The sequence below is a fragment of the Stegodyphus dumicola genome, chromosome X1 (genome assembly GCF_044657685.1).
Source record: "Stegodyphus dumicola isolate Sdum_Otavi_A_Nest chromosome X1, ASM4465768v1".
Taxonomy (NCBI): Eukaryota; Metazoa; Arthropoda; class Arachnida; order Araneae; family Eresidae; genus Stegodyphus; species Stegodyphus dumicola.
In genome coordinates this window covers 24,897,393-24,921,025 of record NC_140780.1, presented here as the reverse complement: position 1 = coordinate 24,921,025, position 23,633 = coordinate 24,897,393, and the positions used below count along the sequence as shown (strand labels likewise).

General features: G+C 33.5%; 1 protein-coding gene across 1 annotated transcript in view; it reads left to right on the top strand.

The window, feature by feature from the left end:
• LOC118180933 (uncharacterized) overlaps positions 1-23,633 on the top strand; it is a 206,662-nt gene that overhangs the window by 81,747 nt on the left and 101,282 nt on the right. Inside the window, exons 8-9 of the mRNA XM_085807381.1 lie at positions 4,455-4,530; positions 6,494-6,725. Of these exons, the coding sequence (XP_085663507.1) occupies positions 4,455-4,530; positions 6,494-6,725 (308 nt within the window). The remainder of the gene's footprint in view (positions 1-4,454; positions 4,531-6,493; positions 6,726-23,633) is intronic.

Sequence of the window (23,633 nt, the reverse complement as noted above, 5' to 3'; positions counted from 1 at the left end):
TTGATTGCCACTCAAAGTTTTAATCAGTGTAAAAAGACAGACTATTTTAATAACCGTCGAGAGATTATTGAAAGGAAAATTCAACCCAGCATAACATCAGCAACAGAACTTTTGGCATTGAATCTAAATAATAAGAATCTCTGCATATTTTGTTCCGAGGAACATAAATCATGGAACTGTAAAAGAGTTCCTAAATTAACATTACAAGAAAAACCAAGTGCTGTTCAAAAAGCCCATTGTTGTTTACTGTGTTTAAAAGATGGACATTGGGTGAAAACTTGCAGGTCGAAAATTAATTGCCGATTGTGTGGAAAAAACACCATTTATTTTTGTGCAGAACTTTGTCACAAGAACATAATTCTTCTACGGTTAATAAAAATGGCGAACTGTGCAAACAAGTGATAAAGCATTATGAACCAACCAACTTGTCTAAATCTTCCAATGTTTTTTTACAGACCTTAACATTGTTAGTAAAGGGAAAAAATATTAAACGTAAAGCTCGAGCAATAATAGATTCTGACTCTCAGCGATTGTATATTCTCAAGACAATGGCAGAAGAAATGAAGTACGGTTCCAAATGGAAAGAGTATATACAGCATGCCTTGTTCGGTGACTCCAATACGTCCACCTGCCAGCATGATGTGTTCACGATATACTTGTCAAGCTTAACGGCTATAGTTACCATTTTGAAGGACTTGGACAAGGAAAATGATACAGTCAAAATGGTGGGAGAGCCCTGATTGGTTATATTTAGCTATTGACAAATGGCCCGTCTTCAGAATTTGTTGTGAATAAAGATGAAGTTATTAAGGAACGGAAGAAAACTGTTGTTTCATCTTCAACTAGCTGCTTGACTACTGATATAAAAAATGTAGATACTGATTGGTACTTGTTTACTGTGACAATGGAACCAATTTTGTTGGAGCCGATAATTTGTTAAAAGCTTTGAACTGGGATCGAATCATTGAGAATTCAACTGTGAATCGCATTCAGTGGAAATTCAATTCTACTTCTGCCTCCTAGTGGGGTGGTTGGTAGGAACAGTTAATTCGAATCATAAAAGATATGTTAAAGAGAGTGATAGGTCATGCTTGTTTTATCATATGAGGAGGTGATCACGGTTCCATGTGACTGTGAGTCGATTATTAACTCAAGACCCCTCACATATATTTCGGAAAATGACTCAGATTTGCTCCTCTGTGACCATCATTATTTCTTCAAGACATCAAGGAAATCAGAGTACCATACTGTGATGCAGCAGATCACAAAAGCCTTAATAGAAGGTTAAAATATCGACTCGTACTTCAAAAAGATTTTGGGAAAAGATTCAGGTCTGAATATCTGGGTTCTTTAATTCAAAGACCTAAGCTACAGAAAAGGTGAACGATATCTGTGGGAGATGTTTTTCTTATAGGCAGTGACAATCGGAAGTGCATTAACTGGCCCCTAGGACGAGTAACGGAAATTATTGCTGAAAAAGACAGACTCGCCAGACTCGTGAAACTTTGGACAGCTCATGGAGAAATAAGGAGACTAATACAACAGTTGTTTCCGTTAGAGATTACTTGTGAAATGGCTAAGGATGTACAAACTAAAATGCAAAGAAAGCAACTGTCACATTCTGAAGTATCCCAAGCATGAGTAGCAGAACCGGTTACACGAACTGTAACAGCTCGATCTGAAAGAGGTATGAAAATACCAGAAAGACTTGGTTTGTAACGTGATTGTTGAGTTGTGAAGTCTCTCAACTCATGGTGAGAGGATGTAGAAAACTGAGTGTTAAAATTATGTTAAATTTTATTTTATTATTTATAATTATTTTCAGTATAACTTCAGGTGTTTATCGTTTGTAACTTTGTGATTCTGAGTCTGGAAACTGAAAAGAGTATTCTAATGTTTTGAATTTAATGAGTTAGATGTTTTGTAATATAAGCGTTGCAATTATTAATGTTACAAAGAATAAAAAGAGTGTTGTGTTAAAATTTTGTACCTTATTTGAGTTCTAGAAATATCGATTTATAACTGAGTTTTGAATTCGTTATCCAACAAAACTGTAAAACAACAGATTTTTAATTGTACAGTATGCAGAAAACATAAAACTACTTCATCTGAAGTTCCATTTGCACATCTACCTAAAATATTGTGTTGGTCATACAAAAGTATTTAGAATTCCTGTGTTGGATTATGTCAAGTCCACTTCATGTGAAATTCTGGAGATCAGGCACGGGTAATGCTGTGTGCACTGTTTACCACTCAATGTGTTTAGAGGCTGTGCTTTTCTTTTCCACCAGTGCTCTTTTGCAAGCTCATACAGCAGGATTTATCTCCAGAGGAAACTGTTTTGCATTCGGGAATTTTTTTTTTTTTTTTTTTTAATATTCCATCAGTAATGAGATGGGCACTGATAATGATCTAAAGTAATGGAATTGGAATGAAACCATGCCTTTTTCTAATATTAAGCAAATAATTAAAAAGTGTGTCTTCCTGTAATTTCTTTGGTGAGAATGGATATCAAGATTCTGAAAATAATTAATGGAAGACTTCCATTAAGTATAAAGAGCTATGTGTAGTACTTTGTAACTGCAGATCTAGTGTCTAGTGATTAATTCCCTTGTCACCAACAGAGTTTGTTCTAGGTGTTTTAAAAAGCAAAGTTCCAGATTTCTATTTTATTTGGGAATGAATATTCAGCATTACTTATCCTTATGACCAAAAACAGAGTGATGATATATAAGTTCTTGATTTAGTTATTGAAGGAACTGCATTTTATATAATATTTCATTTCTGTTTTAAAAATTGAGTTCCACAATTAGTAAATTAGCTAATACTCATGCAATTGATCCTTAAACTAATGAAAAAGTATATCAAGATTAAAACTTTGGTTTGATTAAAATTTACTTGAAAAATGGTGATGCATTTGGAGAAAAACATGGAGCCATTAAAATGCCTAGAAGTATTCTCTAAAATCAACTCCAATATTAAAGCTGGAACTTTTCTTTAATTTAAATGTCACATACCGAAAAGCTTCCTTTTGTATAAATAATGGTTTTTCTAAATTTTGATATAAAAGATTTACTCATTACTTGTTGTTTAAAACTAAGAACTTACTAAATTTTTAAAATCATAAAAAGGGAACCTCATGCTATATTACTTTTGCTAGTCTGGCATCAGCTTAAAGACTTTTACTCAGACCATCTTGTGAATTGTGCCAAAGGCTCATTGTTACAAAAAAGATAATGCACATGGTACCGAAAATCATTAAATACCAACTTCTTTGCAACACCATCCTTTGTGGGACCTTGAACCGACAATCTTCAGCCCCAGAGGCCAGTGCTTTATCTATTAGGCAACAGGAGGCTGTAAAAAGAACCTTAAATTGGTGTAGATTTTAAATAAAATTCAAAATCTGTCATCTTGAAATCTTTCATTATTTTCTCTCAACAATCTAATGCTTTAAATTTTTATCAGCTATATCTCATTTATGAATAATTACTCTTAAAACTTCAGAATTTTCTTTAAAATAATGTATTTAATTAATGTATTAACTTATTAATTATTTAGATATTTTTGTGAAGATTATTCCATTTGATTTCATATTATCCTCAAGAGGAATTTTATTCATTTAAAAATTGGGCATTCAGAATAAGATATCTGACACTGATTTTGGAAAAAGCAAAAAGCTGAAGTTGCGTCAACTCGCATGGCCATCTGGCAAATACCGCCTCTGAACTCGTTTCTGATCTGTTACCATTTTATATTCCAATGCATGACCACATTGGTGCGAATTGGCATTGAGACTTTAGAAGTATCTTCTAAAACTTCATGAGCCGACCAGCGGTTGGGTGGTGAAGTTGCTGAGCAGTGGTAGTTTGGTCCAGGTTTTTTGAATCTCGGTGAACGGGTTTGCTGCATAGCGTTTTAGTGGTTTTCTCTATATGTAATGTGTATGTGAACCACTTTCTCTTAAAAAGTCCTCTGCGAAGCCATCCTTCCCCATAGGCAGATAGCCCTCATGTGCTTTGCCATAACTAAATATACAAATATACCATACCAAATATACCATCTAAAACTTCATTTTTTGTGAAGATATTCCAGTATTGCCAACATCTTTGATATTCCTCCTAAAGATGTGAGCACGAAGATGCCACAGATGTTACAATTACAGATTGAGACAGTTTGTGTTGACAGTATATTTAAAAGGTTATATGCATTTATATTCAATTGTAATAATCTTTCTATAAGGTTTCACATGTAAGTTTCTTGTGTTTGGTCAATTTAACGTTTGTACATTTTGGCCGTAGCTCAACTAACCAATCAAATATATTTAATCTGACAATATTTTTAGCCACTATTGGAAAAAAGTAGTCACTACTTTGTTTAAAACCATTATTTTTGTTTAATAACATCTTTTATACTCTATTTATTAGTTAAATGTGTGTTATGTAAAATTTTAGCGAATCTCCGACTCCAAAAAGAAGGAAGACTGACGAGGATGACAATGCAAATGGGATTGATTTAAATCAAATTATGGTAAGCTTTTTTCATCAAGTTTTAGTGCAATATGTACATGTCTGTGTGTGTGTACGTGTGCGATATAAAAGTATGAAAACAAATTATTAACAAATAACTAATTTAATTGGAACAAAGTACTAACTTAATTTGTTATAGCCTTTTAAATTCTTAATTTAAGTTTAAATACAACCCTTTCAAGACATCTGCAGTGACATCATTCTCTCTCTGCAGTGATGTAATTCATTTCAGTATTCTGCATAGAGAAAGTTCTTGCCCTATAACCTTACAGGATTAAAACAAGCTAGTCCAGCTTATTTATAGGCCCAGCTGCTTAACATGCATCACTTTCTCTCCTACTGTCACCTAGCTAGCATATGTTTACTACTGTGCAGTATCTTCTATTTAAGATGTGATACATGTATTGAATTGTGGGGTGCAAATTGCACTCATTATGTTGAGTGATTCCTAAGAATTGTTCCTGTTCAGAAATAAAAATGGATATATAATCTTTATGATGGCTACAGTTGACTGTGAATGCGTCGTTATATATTATAACACTATACCCATCCCCATCACGACAGCAACATAATTGGTTCTGTCATTGTACCATCCTAAAATATCACATCTACAAGCCTTCAGGATTTCAAACCTATGCTGCTAATTCTAGTACATAAAGTATTTGCAAAAGTTAATGAGTAAAGCAAAAAATGTTCAAAAGGAAAGAATGATTTTCCTGCCAATTAGAATGCTACAGTCAGTGTAGTTTCTGTCAGGATTGTGTATGCCATTAAAAAATATTCCTATCTGTGAAAAGTTAATGAAAAATTTTAAAAATGCAAAAAAGGAAAGTAGGCCAGGGTAAGGCCTAAAAAATGTGTTGTACGAAATAACGAAGGGGGTGTAACTGCTCGTTTCAAGTATACAACATGTTACTGCCTTTCCAACCACGGCATGAAAATTAATTTCACTCCTCAGTCTACAAATTAAATACCCAAATTTCTTTTTGGCTCCTCCACTGAGTGATGCTTCAAGTGTGTCATAAAATGTGTTCATGTTCAGCTTGTGATTTTTCATGTTTTTATGTATGGTTAACAGAGTATGTTTATCCACAGTCCACAATTATTTTCTTTCAATATAAATGTGAAATTACGATTCCTTCAGAAATGAAAAATCGAGAGAAATATGCTATTAAAGTTCACATCGCACGGAAAACGTAAGGAATCAACATGCCTAAGGCAAGGCAACTTAGAATGAAGAAAGGAAGCCACATTTCCCATCATTCTTCTCCAAGAGAAAGTGAGAATGAATGTGCAGTATGGCTACAAGAAAATATCGAGGTCTTTACATGTGGTAGAATGATTGGCAAACTTGAGGACAGGCGTAGTTGGTGTCTGTCACCCAAGAATTGGGAATTATTAAAAGCCTTGTTTCACAAGCACGGAAAGCCTTCCAAATGTCAGGTACAGAAGCAAGAAAGATTTGGTGGTGTTTTCCCAATGAAAACAATGACTGATGACTGATATATCATCCTACAGGGAAAAAGACATCAAAACCGTGTGAAGTAGTGTTGTATTTTAATGGTTTACTTGCAATATTGCATTCTACTTACATTACTTCAATAATACATTCTGAAGTACTGGAGAAGCATATTTTAAGCATGTACAGAGAAGCACAAATTAAATATAATTTTGCGTGCAAATGAATAATGTATTCCTAATATGGAAATACAGTGTAATCAGTTATTGCTCAGAATCTATGTGTGCAGTATTTCTGATTTTTATTTTAATTTAATTTTAAGTCTGCATTTATATAACAATGAGTCTCGTTTACGCTCAAATACTTTCAGAGATTTTTGGATTTGCGTAGTAAAAATAATTCAGACTGAAAGGAAAACGGCATAAGAGTATTTTATGTATTTGCTCATAAATTTAATAGAAACATTTTAAAACTTCTGATGTATTTTTTATTACTTTTATTTTAGCCTGGGGTTCATAGTGGATCTACTGCGACAGTAGTACTTCTGAATAAATCTACACTTTATTTGGCAAATGTGGGTGACTCAAGGTGTGTTTTATCTACTGCTGGAAGAGCAGTTCATTTATCTGTGGATCATCGACCTTCTGTTAAAGAAGAAGCTGAGCGCATTATAAGTGCTGGTGGAACTGTACAAGATGGTCGTATTAATGAAAGTTTAAATTTATCCAGAGCATTTGGTATGCAATTTATACACATCTTCTGTTTTTTCATAGTTAATATCAAAGTTGTTCTTAGCACTATATTTAATCATGTACAACTTTCATGGGTATTCTGAAACACTTTAAACCCAAATTTATAACTTTTGACTATTTTATTTGAACTTCTTTTTTAAGTTTTTGTATTGTTTATTATAATTGCTTCTGTATATGAATTTGGAATGTAACATTCTGTGTGGTAATTCATCTAACATTTTCTGTTCTATGCCAAAAGATATCAAATTCCTTTCATCATAGCATCTTAAATGCCAGATTTATTTTGCTTGTTGTTAGACGGCCCTAGCGGCCCTAGACCAAAGCAGCTTTTAATTGTTTTGATATTAATAGGTCAACATATTTTGTCAAATCTCTCTCTCTATATATATATATGTGTGTGTGTGTGCGTGTGTGTTTGTAATAATTTTTGTTTGTATGTCAATATAACTTTGAAACCAATCACTTTTCAATCATGATCAAGAAAACTGGAAATAGTTGACTGGAAATTGAAGAGTTTGATTGAATGGAATTTTGGAAGGAGCATGACTATCTAATTAGCCAAAGCACCATTTATACTTGCAGATCAATTTCTTAGCATGTATCTTCTTAATTAGAAGTGTTAAATGCACCCTACAATTTAGATGTATAATTGTAATGTAGAAATAGCTAGTTGAGGCCAAGGACATTACCGGCAGGAAGGCAAAGTGCCAAAAGAGTGATGCATAATAACTGCAGTAGTATGTATAAGATTGGGAAGTCTTTGTTTCAATCCTGACCTGTGACTGGGCCAAAGATTTTGCATTGCAGTTATTGCAGAAAAAGTGTAATGTAACATGGAGCAATATGGAGCCTCGAAGAGGGAATCTAAGCAATTAAATAAATCTTACTTCATATTTTAAGAGTTTACACACACACACATGCATATATATATACTGACTACCAATAAGTATTTGGACACCTATGCAAATGACGATATCTGTGGTCCCAAGGTACACCATGGACTCCGCCGGTATATATCGTGTAGGAAACAGCATCGGCTTTAGTCGCATGCAAGATGCCTTGTAGTTCGGAGCTCTCTGATTTCGAGAAAGGTATAATTATCGGGTATCACAAACGTGGCCGATCCTTAAGGGACATATCTAGCGATCTGAAGTACCCAATATCAACAGTGGCCTATGTGATTAAGAAGTGGAAGGTGAGGGGTGATTGTCAAAATGTGCCCCGAGTCGGCAGACCAACGAAACTGGGGGATAGAGACCGACGAGTGCTGTTCAGAGAAATTCGGAAGAACTGCACCCAACCGATAGCCCTTATCCGCGAGGAGTTTCAACAGGCATCCGGGAGTATTGTTTCAAAGAATACCATCTGTAAGAAAGCACATCTGCTTGGTTTTCATGGTCGTGCCGCTGCCCATAAGCCTTTGATCACAAAGTCCAACCGCGCTGCTCGGTTAATGTGGTGCAAAGCACATCGAAATTGGACTGTAGTTCAGTGGAAATGGGTTCTTTGGAGTGACGAGTCAAGGTTCACCCTTTACTGTTCAGATGGCAGGGTCTGGGTCTGGCGTCTACCTGGAGAACGTCTCCTGCCAGAATGCATTGTGCCAACAGTCAAGTTCGGTGAAGGTGGAATTATGGTTTGGGGGTGTTTCTCCTGGTATGGGCTGGGACCCTTGGTCCCCATTCATGGTAAGCTCAACTCCGATGCCTACTGCACTATTTTGGGTGGCAATGTGCTTCCTACATTGTAGCAGTTTTACGGGTTGGACCCCTGTTACTTTCAGGACAACAATGCCAGTTGTCATGTTTCGATGTTAACCAAGGCTTGGTATGGTGCCAATGGAGTTCATCGAATGGACTGGCCTGCCCAGAGTCCAGACGTGAACCCTATCGAGAACCTCTGGGACGAGTTGCATCGCCGAATTCAGGGGTGCACTACCCTTGCAAAATCGGTGAGGGAACTTCTATGTCTTCTCCAAGCCGAGTGGAAGAAAATACCACTAGCTGTCATACAAAGACTTGTGGAAAGTATGCCCCGGAGGGTCCACGCTGTAAATACCTCTCGTGGAGACTCTACCAACTATTGATTTTGAATAAAGTTAGTTTTTCTTTTCTATCACAGGTGTCCAAATACTTATTGGTAGTCAGTGTATAATCAGTATAGACAAAAAGTAAAATTAAAACCAATTCCACAAAGGACCAATAAAATGAAATTCAATACCAGTAACTTTCCAAAATTTCTATAAACATGTAAAATATTCCAAAGCCAGAAGAATTATGAAACCACAAAAATAAATACATAGGCAGAGGAGTTCAATCAAATCTGATATAACATTATCAAGAAGTGGTACATCAGATTGAATTGAACCCCCTCCCTGCTTTTAATATGGTAATTCCAAATTCATGGTACAAACTTGGAGGGGAAGTAAAGAACAGAACAAAGATACGAATAATATTCACTAAGGAAATACAGGTCTCAATCTATTTATTTAGTCATAAATACAACTTAAACTGCATTTACAATAAGAAAACTTGATTTTTTTCCCAGTGGCAGGTGCTTACCTGTAACAGCATTGGCCACTATTAAGGCCAGAAGTGGTGGCCATTTTATTGTGGAGGCACCTAATAGGTGGCCTCCATTACATCCTATAAAGGGACAGACAATTTTACATCCATGCCTTCTCTGAAATTCAAACCCGGGCCCTTCAGTATCACAGTCGGGGTCCCCTAACCATTATACCGTCAGGGTGGCAGAAAACTTTAAAATGAGATTGAGATCCTATAACATCTCGCATAAATTGCTTCATAAGAAGAACAGCACCCATGAAAACTTTTATCATTCATTTAAAAACATCTTGCTTCAAACTACCTCACAAAACACAATTTTCACATTAGTACTTAAATAAACATCGTTGCCAGTAGAGTTCAGTAGGGAAAAATGTCATATCCAACTGTGCTGTCATCAGTGGTGGGAGACTTTACGTATGTTAAAAAAGTAGACATGAATTGCATGTACGATCATACAAACAGTAATGCCAGAGCTGCCCTAAGGATGTATCATGCATTCGTCTGTCCAGACGTTACACCAAATCTCAAAAAAAGGTTTAGTCAACTTTAAGAAACAGGTTCTTTTCTATGTCACCAGACAGGATACTGGTTGAAGACGAACTGCATTCAATCCAGGATTTGAAGAAAGAATCTTATAAAGATTGTGGCTGGAACAAACGAGTCATGTACTAAAGCTCTCACACAAAACGTGGGTGTGAGCCAATATACCGTTTGGAGAGTGTTAAGCAAAAATCGCTTACAGCCCTTTCATTTTCAGCAAGTACAAGCTTTGAATCCACAAGACTATACTCTGGACCTGAACTTCTGCCAGTGGCTTTTGCATTAATCTGCATTGCAGCCAAAATTCACAGCTCATGGGCTATTTATAGATGAGGCAATGTTTACCCATGAGGATGTATTTAGTGTAAACAGTTCTCACGTGTGGACAACTCAAAATCCAAATGCAACACAACCACATTCATCTCATCAATGAATCAGGGTTAATCTGTGTGTGGGTATTGTCCACAATGTCTTTCTTGGCCCATATCTACTGCCACAGTGACTCAGTGGCCAGTGTTGTCTTATTTTTCTGGAACAAATGTTACCAGAACTGCTGCAAGATATTCTGATCTCCATTCGTAACTAAATGCAGTTCCAGCATGATGGGATGGCTGCACACTTCAATACTAATGTTTGCAATTACCTGCTTATCTTTTTTGGGGAGCGATGGATTGCCATAGTGACATAGTCCTTTGGCCACCCCGATAACTTTTTCTGGGGAACATTTAAAGTGTCTTGTTTATTCAACTCCAGTTGACTCAGCTGAGGATCTTATATTTTGAATATCAGTAGCTGCTGCATGTATGCGTGGAATATCTGGCATCTTTGGCAGTATATGCCCCTTGCTTCGCCGACACTGTCAAGCATGTATCGCTATGGTGGATGGAATTTTGAACAGTTCATGTAAACATCTTGTTTCAGATGAAGTTATCAGGACTAGTATTTCTTTTGACTTACTTTGGAAACATGAATGGTCCTGAATAGGAACAGGGTGCTTACTCAAGCTATGTTCAGGAATGTGTGAAGTAGACAATACAAGCAGGAAGGGTATATGAAACTCTTTAGTCAAAAGTCGTTAATTCGGACACCCATAATCCAGACCTCAAAGCTACAAACTTGTCGTGTTGACGCATGAGCGTAAGACCTTTACGGCTGCAAATATGCGTGTGCACATGCCCAAAATACATTTACGCATGCGTGTTTAATGTATAATGGACGGTATAAGCTAAGCTAAAATTATCTAATTCAGTTAATAATGCAGATTGCGTTGTTCCTTAATCTTCGAATTGGATCCGGCTTATTATTTTTTGCAGACTGTTAGAGCAATTTTATAAAAGTAAGCTTGAACTTACGATTATGTCAAATAGAATTTCCGATATATATTTACTAATATGTAAAGGATCTACAAAGCGAAAGTATGTTTCGAAGTCCATTAAACAAAAAGTGGAATTGCTGCAAAAAATGGATAAAGGTATATCCTTTGTGTATCTAACCATTCCGAAATCAGTTTATCAATTTCACGCTGCTCTGCGGTGGTGGGACGCCGCAGCGCGCAATGAATTGGAAGTTGATCTGTCAGCACTATCCTTATCTTCAGGGCAGATGTTTTTATTTTATTTGGCTTATAATTCTTTACTAAATGTAGTATTTCATATCGATGTACTCCGTCTTTGATATGATTTAAATCAAATTCCTTGTCATTATAATTCGCTTCCGATAGCAAAGAAAATAAAGTAAACAAATAAATATTAAGCTTTTTTTTTTTTTTTTTTTGTAAATTTTGATACCCTTTAGATCCTAATTGTTCTTTATTTCATAAATTACGGTTTCATATTTTTAATTTTATAATTTCTGCATGCCATCTTACCAGATTTAAACTGATGCTCTATAATCCGGAAAAATCGATAATCCGGAATCGCCGAAGTCCCGACGAGTCTGAATTAACGACTTTTGACTGTATTTTTCTATACTTTACAGGAATTTCCGAAACTTCGGAATACAGAGACCAACCACTTGTGGTCTGAACGTAAGAATATAAAAACTACTAACTAAAACTAACTTTGAATTAGTATACAAGTGCCTAACACTAAGATTGGCTTTTATTTAAAGAAAGGTACGTATGTAGTGAAAACTCGTAAAACTACAGTAGCAAGCGGCTTGCTTCCAATAACTCCTTCCTCTCTTTTGCTTGGCAAAAATCCACAACTTAAGTACTTGGCGATAGCAAGACAATTTGCATAAATAAAATAAAGCATTTAATTCTGGCCGGAAGTAGAAAATAAGAAGTGATAGTACAGTTTAAAATAAAATAAAAGTTAGTAAAACTTAGGATCCTTACAAAGTGAGACACCTTGTATTTATGAATAAATAAATGAATTGAGACATGAGTTTCCTGTGTGAACATTATATACAGTGGATGGACAAAAATATAGAAACACCTTGTGAAATGCATGTTTGAAAAGAAAGATTGATTTTAATGAAATATGTAGGTGGCGCTGGCGTTTTTTACTACTGACGCCACCTATACAACTTCGTAAATGTGCTAAACAGTTCAGTTGTTGTCGGAGTACTGTTATGTGAGGTTGTCATTGCATTATGTCAGAGTTAACAGACTTCGAACGTGGGCAAATTGTTGGAGCACGTATGGTAGGTGCTTCCGTAAGCACGGTAGCCGAGGTGTTTAGTGTTTCAAGAGGTACTGTATCGAAGATTTATTCCGCATATTTAAAAAGCGGAAAAACATCATCTGCTAAATCACAGCGCGGACGAAAGTGTGTCCTGAGTGATCGTGACAGACGATCATTGAGGGCAATTGTGACGAAAAATAAGAAGACCACAGCTGCAAAAGTTACTGCTGAAATGAATGTTGTGTTACCAAACACTGTGAGTACCAAAACAATTAGAAGGGAGCTTCATAAACAGGGAATTGCTGGCCGTGCTGCAATTGAGAAGCCACTCATCAGTGATGCTAATGCCCGTAACAGGAAAAGGTGGTGTTTAAGTCATAAAGCCTGGACTATAGAGCAGTGGAAGCGAGTAATATGGTCTGCCGAGTCTTCTTTCACATTGTTTCCCACTTCTGGCCGAGTTTACGTCTGGAGAACGCCATCTCAAGCCTATAATACAGACTGCTTGTTGCCAAGAGTGAATGAAACATGGCGGGGGTTCTGTTATGGTTTGGGCAGCCATATCGTGGTTCTGTGTCAAGGCACATGACTGCCAAGACTTATGTGAACATTTTGGCCGATCAAGTTCATCCCATGGTACAAACTTTGTTCCCCGATGGTGATGGTGTCTTCCAAGACGACAAAGCCCCTGTTCACACAGCTCACATTGTCCAGGACTGGTTTTCTGAGCACGAGGATGAGTTGTCCCACCTCCCCTGGCCACCACAGTCACCAGACCTGAATATTATCGAATCTTTGTGGTCTACATTGGAACGGAAAGTGCGTTCTCGTTATACACCGCCAACATCGTTATCTGAACTTGCCACAGTTTTGCAGGAAGAATGGTATAATATTCCCTTGGCAAACGTACAGGAACTGTATTTATCCATTCCGAGAAGACTGCAAACTGTTTTGGATGCCAACGGGTTTCCTACACCATATGAAGCAAAGAAACATGTTTTTTTAAAGGTGTTTCCATATTTTTGTCCAACCCCTGTATATACAGTCAAAAGTCGTTAATCCCGACTCGTCGGGACTTCGGCGATTCTGGATTATAGATCATCAATTTAAATCTGGTCAGATGGCATGCAGAAATTGTAAAATTAAAAATAGGAAACTGGAATTTATGAAATAAAGACAATTATGATCTAAAGGGTATCAAAATTTACAAAAAAAAGCTTAATATTTATTTGTTTACTTTATTAAACATTTCTTTCAATGTAAGTTGTTTAAGTTGCTTCGTTTTTTATGTGATAATACATTCTCTTTAATTCTATAAACAGACATAATTTCCTATTCACTTACAAAGTTTCGCTGTTCAAGTCCTATAATTGCTGTGTTGAGAATACCGACTAATTTGTCAATCGAAATTTTTTCGTTTTCAATAACCTCTCTAACTTTCTTCGCTATCGGAAGCAAATTATAATGATGAGGAATTTGATTTAAATCATATCAAAGACGGAGTACATTGAGATGAAATACTACATTTAATAAGGAATTATAAGGAAAATAAAATAAAAACATCTGCCCTGAAGATAAGCATAGTGCTGACAGATCAACTTCCAATTCATTGCGCGCCGCGGCGTTAAAGATAAACAAAGTTTACATAAACAAACGTTAGAGTTTAGATAAACAAAGGATATGCCTTTATCCATTTTTTGCAGCAATTCCACTTTTTGTTTAATAGACTTCGAAACATACTTTCACTTTGTAGATCCTTTACATATTAGTAAATATATATCAGAAAATCTATTTGACATAATCGAAAGTTCAAGCTTACTTTTATAAAATTGCTCTAATGGTCTGCGAAAAATAATAAGCCGAATCCAATTTGAAGATTAAAGAACAACGCAATCTGCAACATTAACTGAATTAGATAATTTTAGCTTAGCTTATACCGTCCGTTATACATTAAATGCGCATTCGTAAACGTATTTTGCGCACGCGCACATAGGCGACGCATGCGCAGAAAGCTTGTTGCTTTGAGGTCCGGATTATAGATTGTTCCGGATTATGGGTGTCTGAATTAATGACTTTTGACTGTATATATATGTGATTTTCCAGCTTTAGTCGTAGCTTAAATTATCAGACGATAAGTATAAAAAAAACAGGATCGATTTTTTATTATTCAGGAGAAATAGCAGTTACAAATTCAGATATCGAGAGTAAATAAAAAGAATTACAAATAACTTTGTGTATGAAGTTTGCTGCATCGTGACATTTAAGAAAAAGCCCCGATATTCTTTTGCGAGTCCTTTTATAGCCTCTGGAAAGGCGGAGCTTCCAAGAAATGACGTCAGCCATTCCAGTTCGCTTTAAATTTTCCGGAACATTTTATAACTGTACATGTAGAAAAAAGTGGGAAAAGCAATTTGACTATGGGGCTGTGGATTTAATTTCATGTACTTTCAAATAAGAGAACATCGCTATTACAAATGAAAAGAACATACAGTTAGAATTTTAAGTGTAATTTTGACTACTAAGTGTAATTTTAAGTGTAATTTGACTTTATAGAATTTTATTATTACATACATATATATATATATATATATATATATATATATATATATCGTGATGATTTAACTCCAGTCCTCGTTAAAACATTTTAACATTTTGCTTTCAAATTACTTCAAAACATCTTTCAAAATATAACTTACCAGTATGGATGCACACTTTTAAAATAATTCTACTTTAATTAAACTTAGGAGATAATATAATCAATTAATCAATACTGTTTAGGAAATAATTTATTATATATATATATATATATATAATGTTGTATGATCTTAAATCCATTTAGTGCGAATACAAGTTATTATTACTTGCGCAATTGCTGCAAAGTTAGTTAATAATAATTTAATTCCTAAACAGTATTGATTAATTGATTATATTATCTCCTAAGTTTAATTAAAGTAGAATTATTTTAAAAGTGTGCATCCATACTGGTAAGTTATATTTTGAAAGATGTTTTGAAGTAATTTGAAAGCAAAATGTTAATAATGTTTTAACAGGGACTGGAGTTAAATCATCACGAAGAATAATATTTCAATTGTAAAAGGAAAAATTAAAACATGTAATCATTGTCATTGATCGGAAATTAGTTGACTTTTCAAGGGGAACAAACCAACTCCCGTTCAACGAACAATAATTGATAAAAATACGTAAATACGAAAGTGTTTCGTCTTTACTCGAGTTATAAGTTAAAGCCAAACCGGCAATTCTAGTCAGGCCAAATATTTCCGCGAATAGTAGGAATTATGAACTAATGCTGATACTCAAAGAACTTATTCTCATGAAGCATTTTAGTCAATTCAATTTGGAGTAAAAATCAATTACTGTAGAGAAATCCTGTAAAACTCGAGTAACCGTCCCCGACACTTTCATCGTTACGCATTTGAGTACTATATTATTTGTAGAAATTAAACATTGGAAATTGTCATTATGAAATCGAATTCAAAGTAAAGTTGAAATAAACATAGAAGATTATAAAAAAGATAAATAATGCAAACTTTGTAAAAACAAATCAAAGAAAATATAAAAATAATATAATGTAAATAAGATCAGTGAATGTACATGAAGATATAAAGGCCAGAAAGGTATTAAGTAACTTACATTCTTTCTAGTGGGGGAGTTGGCAAAGTGTTCTCTTCGTGTCTGACTCAGAAGTGTAGGGTGTCCGAAAATTCTTAGCGGCAGTAGGGGCTTTGAATAATATCAGTCGGTAAGACTTGGGTGAAGTAATTTATGGTAGTGGGTGGGACTTGGAATTCTTGAGGGATGTATTTTGTGGAGTTCTTATCTGAGAGAGACCGTTTGTTAAGATTTTTTGAAAATACTAGTGAATGGAAATTAATTAATTTCTGGCTAATTGTCGTGTTGCAATGATTAAGAATTTAAGAAAGGAAAAAGGCATTTTCGCTGTCCAAGAGCTAATAGACAGTCTAAAGGCAGGAAATAGGCCCATTTTTTTAGTAACAGTATATGTCTGAAGACTATTAGCTTTTTACAATATATACAATTGAGTAATTACACTATATACAAATCTTTCAACTGACAGTCATCCAACTTATACCGCCTTCTCAGGTTTAGGAATAAATTATCATATCCCTATCAGTTAAATGATTTAGAGTGAGTATTTAACGCCTGCTCTTTTAAGGCAATGGTTGATAAATTGAAAGGGAATTAGATTATTTTTGAGAATTTTGATAAGGATCAAAATTTCGCGTTGTAAATCTATTGTATCTGTGTATATAGTTTTAATTCGTTGTATTTGATTAATTATAGTATTGTTAATTACTTTTTTGGATATGTTGGAGTTCCAATTTATTAATTTGTTAGTATTGAAATTGAAGTTTCTTGTTTTGTCAAAAAGTAAAATTTTTTTGTAGTTAATGATTTGAAGATCTAGAAAGTCTATGCTATTTTGTGAATTATTAGTTTTATTAAGTTTAAGACAATTTGGATAAATGTCGGAGTTTTCAATTTTACCAAAATTATTAATTGTAATAAGGTCATCAATATATCTGTAGGTGTGTTTGTAGTAATTTAACTCTTTTGGTTGTAGATTTTTTTGGAAGTTAAATTCTTTGACAAATAAAAAGATATTACAGATCGAGGTGCTGGAATGTAAGCCCATTGGCAATCCTCTGACTTGTTTAAAAAGTTGATTTTGAAACTTGATGTAGTTATGAAAAAGTGTGCATTTTAGGTAGGTTTTCCATTTGTCAAGAGTCATGATATTGAGTATATTAGGGAAAAGTATTGGTAGATCAAGTAGACTGGTATAGATTTCTTCTAGAGGAAGTGAGGTATATAAGTTTTCAAAATCATAGCAGTTAATGTTTTGGATGTTAATGGTATGAATGGTATTAATGACAGGAGTGTTATTATGAATGATCCAGCAATAGTTATGATTAGTGTTACAATCATTGAAAATAAATTTACAGATTTTATTAAGTTGAATTGAAAAATAATAGTCTATATTTTTCTTGTAATTATTAGTTCCATTAGCTATAAATCTAAATTTTAATGGTGTTTTATGGAATTTGGGAATCGCATAAAGATTAGTAAATCTGTTGTAGTTTGCATTGAAAGTAATATTGAGTTTCTTATGAAAAGTTTTAATCCTGTTTATTATAGATGTTTCTGTAAGGTTGGCTAATTGATAAGTAGTTGCGTTGAGAAGTTCTTTATGAATAATCTCAGTGTAGAATAGTTTTCATATAATGCTAAAGTTATTAGTTGCTTTATCTATTTTTGTAATAGTAAAAAGCTGTTTTAATTTATTAATATCTGATGTAAGTTGCGACCAATTCAGTGTACTTTTAAATTTGAGGTGACTGATTTCTGTGGATATGTGTTGAAGAATTTTAGCTTTCCATTTTAAGAAGGTATCTATGGGTAAATTCAGTTGATAGCTTGCTTTAACTATAAATTCGTTGATGTTGTTTTCGAAAGTCTTGTAACAGTAATTTGTAGTCATGTTTCTAACTGGTCTAAATTTTGTACCATAACTCATTAGTGTTTTTAGTTGATGGTTTTGTATGATATTCAGGTTGCCAGTATTCATGTGCTGGTGATGAGAATCTACGTAATTGCTATAAATTGGTGTCTTACAATGTCATTCTGCAGTTTCATCTATTTCATGGTGGTTAGTAAGCAAGTTGCTTAAGGTCCTTTGATATTTAAATGCAATCATTGGTATTGTGTCAACTGCGGGGAAGTAATCTTTACAATCTCTGATGATTCTTAAGAAATGAATATTGTCAAACTGCGGATGCAGAAAATTGACTAAAATAAATTTTGCGTTGAGTGAGACTATTAGAGAGTCTGAAAAGAATAAAATCAAGAATCATGTCTTTAATGATTTGTATGTCGTCGTAGCTTTCTTGAATGAATTTATTTAGTTTGATAAGGAATTTATTAGTACAGGAGTGTAACCAGTTGAGAAGTTTCTTGGGAAAGCAGTCTGAGTCAAAAAAACATTTCAATTGTTTTTTCAATGCAAGTGTATCCAAAGTGGATAAAAATCTCGCATTATTTTTTATTTTGCTTCCTCTTTTTCCTCTCTGCGTTTTGATGCTGTAGAGTTTAAATTGGCTGAAAATAGACTTCGTAGAAGTATCACTATGACTATGTATATAAGTGTTAAGTCCATATGGATAAAGTGAACGTTGTTTTAGTATATAGAGAGATTCCTGAAAAATTCGTGTTTTGTGATTGGGTATTATATCTAGTATCTGAAGTTGAATAGAGTTGAAGTCATGGTGTTTAAAGTGTTCTAATTCTGCTGATTTTATTTTAATGCTATTTTTTTGTGTGTTGAATTTTTTGATTGGAGCTCTATGGTTATTGATTCGAAAGTTAAGATTGTTTTTAGTCTGTCCTATATATTTAACATGTCAAGTACCGCATGTAATCATGTAAATACAGTTAAATGTTTTTCATAGAAATTGTTTTTTGGGTTTACCTGTAGCAGGCATGGCGTTAAATTTTCAAGTTTGTCATCTAGTGGAATGACATTTAGTGATTTCAATATGAGTTAAACTAGCAAGATATAAAAGTAAGGAGGCTGCTAACCTTCAATACAGTAAAGTTTTTGTATAAGAACTTTAAAACTTAAAAAGGATGGAGATAATATATAAAGTGGGTACATTAGGTAAGAGATAAATAGCGCTAATAGCTGCTATTTAGCATATCAAATGTTGTATGATCTTAAATCCATTTAGTGCGAATACAAGTTATTATTACTTGTGCAATTGCTGCAAAGTTAGTTAATAATAATTTATTTCCTAAACAGTATTGATTAATTGATTATATTATCTCCTAAGTTTAATTAAAGTAGAATTATTTTAAAAGTGTGCATCCATACTGGTAAGTTATATTTTGAAAGATGTTTTGAAGTAATTTGAAAGCAAAATGTTAATAATGTTTTAACGCGGGCTGGAGTTAAATCATCACGAAGAATAATATTTCAATTGTAAAAGGAAAAATTAAAACATGTAATCATTGTCATTGATCGGAAATTAGTTGACTTTTCAAGGGGAACAAACCAACTCCCGTTCAATGAACAATAATTGATAAAAATACGTAAATACGAAAGTGTTTCGTCTTTACTCGAGTTATAAGTTAAAGCCAAACCGGCAATTCTAGTCAGGCCAAATATTTCCGCGAATAGTAGGAATTATGAACTAATGCTGATACTCAAAGAACTTATTCTCATGAAGCATTTTAGTCAATTCAGTTTGGAGTAAAAATCAATTACTGTAGAGAAATCCTGTAAAACTCGAGTAACCGTCCCCGACACTTTCATCGTTACGCATTTGAGTACTATATTATTTGTAGAAATTAAACATTGGAAATTGTCATTATGAAATCGAATTCAAAGTAAAGTTGAAATAAACATAGAAGATTATAAAAAAGATAAATAATGCAAACTTTGTAAAAACAAATCAAAGAAAATATAAAAATAATATAATGTAAATAAGATCAGTGAATGTACATGAAGATATAAAGGCCAGAAAGGTATTAAGTAACTTACATTCTTTCTAGTGGGGGAGTTGGCAAAGTGTTCTCTTCGTGTCTGACTCAGAAGTGTAGGGTGTCCGAAAATTCTTAGCGGCAGTAGGGGCTTTGAATAATATCAGTCGGTAAGACTTGGGTGAAGTAATTTATGGTAGTGGGTGGGACTTGGAATTCTTGAGGGATGTATTTTGTGGAGTTCTTATCTGAGAGAGACCGTTTGTTAAGATTTTTTGAAAATACTAGTGAATGGAAATTAATTAATTTCTGACTAATTGTCGTGTTGCAATGATTAAGAATTTAAGAAAGGAAAAAGGCATTTTCGCTGTCCAAGAGCTAATAGACAGTCTAAAGGCAGGAAATAGGCCCATTTTTTTAGTAACAGTATATGTCTGAAGACAATTAGCTTTTTACAATATATACAATTGAGTAATTACACTATATACAAATCTTTCAACTGACAGTCATCCAACTTATACCGCCTTCTCAGGTTTAGGAATAAATTATCATATCCCTATTAGTTAAATGATTTAGAGTGAGTATTTAACGCCTGCTCTTTTAAGGCAATGGTTGATAAATTGAAAGGGAATTAGATTATTTTTGAGAATTTTGATAAGGATCAAAATTTCGCGTTGTAAATCTATTGTATCTGTGTATATAGTTTTAATTCGTTGTATTTGATTAATTATAGTATTGTTAATTACTTTTTTGGATATGTTGGAGTTCCAATTTATTAATTTGTTAGTATTGAAATTGAAGTTTCTTGTTTTGTCAAAAAGTAAAATTTTTTTGTAGTTAATGATTTGAAGATCTAGAAAGTCTATGCTATTTTGTGAATTATTAGTTTTATTAAGTTTAAGGCAATTCGGATAAATGTCGGAGTTTTCAATTTTACCAAAATTATTAATTGTAATAAGGTCATCAATATATCTGTAGGTGTGTTTGTAGTAATTTAACTCTTTTGGTTGTAGATTTTTTTGGAAGTTAAATTCTTTGACAAATAAAAAGATATTACAGATCGAGGTGCTGGAATGTAAGCCCATTGGCAATCCTCTGACTTGTTTAAAAAGTTGATTTTGAAACTTGATGTAGTTATGAAAAAGTGTGCATTTTAGGTAGGTTTTCCATTTGTCAAGAGTCATGATATTGAGTATATTAGGGAAAAGTATTGGTAGATCAAGTAGACTGGTATAGATTTCTTCTAGAGGAAGTGAGGTATATAAGTTTTCAAAATCATAGCAGTTAATGTTTTGGATGTTAATGGTATGAATGGTATTAATGACAGGAGTGTTATTATGAATGATCCAGCAATAGTTATGATTAGTGTTACAATCATTGAAAATAAATTTACAGATTTTATTAAGTTGAATTGAAAAATAATAGTCTATATTTTTCTTGTAATTATTAGTTCCATTAGCTATAAATCTAAATTTTAATGGTGTTTTATGGAATTTGGGAATCGCATAAAGATTAGTAAATCTGTTGTAGTTTGCATTGAAAGTAATATTGAGTTTCTTATGAAAAGTTTTAATCCTGTTTATTATAGATGTTTCTGTAAGGTTGGCTAATTGATAAGTAGTTGCGTTGAGAAGTTCTTTATGAATAATCTCAGTGTAGAATTGTTTTCATATAATGCTAAAGTTATTAGTTGCTTTATCTATTTTTGTAATAGTAAAAAGCTGTTTTAATTTATTAATATCTGATGTAAGTTGCGACCAATTCAGTGTACTTTTAAATTTGAGGTGACTGATTTCTGTGGATATGCGTTGAAGAATTTTAGCTTTCCATTTTAAGAAGGTATCTATGGGTAAATTCAGTTGATAGCTTGCTTTAACTATAAATTCGTTGATGTTGTTTTCGAAAGTCTTGTAACAGTAATTTGTAGTCATGTTTCTAACTGGTCTAAATTTTGTACCATAACTCATTAGTGTTTTTAGTTGATGGTTTTGTATGATATTCAGGTTGCCAGTATTCATGTGCTGGTGATGAGAATCTACGTAATTGCTATAAATTGGTGTCTTACAATGTCATTCTGCAGTTTCATCTATTTCATGGTGGTTAGTAAGCAAGTTGCTTAAGGTCCTTTGATATTTAAATGCAATCATTGGTATTGTGTCAACTTCGGGGAAGTAATCTTTACAATCTCTGATGATTCTTGAGAAATGAATATTGTCAAACTGCGGATGCAGAAAATTGACTAAAATAAATTTTGCGTTGAGTGAGAGTATTAGAGAGTCTGAAAAGAATAAAATCAAGAATCATGTCTTTAATGATTTGTATGTCGTCGTAGCTTTCTTGAATGAATTTATTTAGTTTGATAAGGAATTTATTAGTACAAGAGTGTAACCAGTTGAGAAGTTTCTTGGGAAAGCAGTCTGAGTCAAAAAAACATTTCAATTGTTTTTTCAATGCAAGTGTATCCAAAGTGGATAAAAATCTCGCATTATTTTTTATTTTGCTTCCTCTTTTTCCTCTCTGCGTTTTGATGCTGTAGAGTTTAAATTGGCTGAAAATAGACTTCGTAGAAGTATCACTATGACTATGTATATAAGTGTTAAGTCCATATGGATAAAGTGAACGTTGTTTTAGTATATAGAGAGATTCCTGAAAAATTCGTGTTTTGTGATTGGGTATTATATCTAGTATCTGAAGTTGAATAGAGTTGAAGTCATGGTGTTTAAAGTGTTCTAATTCTGCTGATTTTATTTTAATGCTATTTTTTTGTGTGTTGAATTTTTTGATTGGAGCTCTATGGTTATTGATTCGAAAGTTAAGATTGTTTTTAGTCTGTCCTATATATTTAACATGTCAAGTACCGCATGTAATCATGTAAATACAGTTAAATGTTTTTCATAGAAATTGTTTTTTGGGTTTACCTGTAGCAGGCATGGCGTTAAATTTTCAAGTTTGTCATCTAGTGGAATGACATTTAGTGATTTCAATATGAGTTAAACTAGCAAGATATAAAAGTAAGGAGGCTGCTAACCTTCAATACAGTAAAGTTTTTGTATAAGAACTTTAAAACTTAAAAAGGATGGAGATAATATATAAAGTGGGTACATTAGGTAAGAGATAAATAGCGCTAATAGCTGCTATTTAGCATATCAAATGTTGTATGATCTTAAATCCATTTAGTGCGAATACAAGTTATTATTACTTGTGCAATTGCTGCAAAGTTAGTTAATAATAATTTATTTCCTAAACAGTATTGATTAATTGATTATATTATCTCCTAAGTTTAATTAAAGTAGAATTATTTTAAAAGTGTGCATCCATACTGGTAAGTTATATTTTGAAAGATGTTTTGAAGTAATTTGAAAGCAAAATGTTAATAATGTTTTAACGCGGACTGGAGTTAAATCATCACGAAGAATAATATTTCAATTGTAAAAGGAAAAATTAAAACATGTAATCATTGTCATTGATCGGAAATTAGTTGACTTTTCAAGGGGAACAAACCAACTCCCGTTCAATGAACAATAATTGATAAAAATACGTAAATACGAAAGTGTTTCGTCTTTACTCGAGTTATAAGTTAAAGCCAAACCGGCAATTCTAGTCAGGCCAAATATTTCCGCGAATAGTAGGAATTATGAACT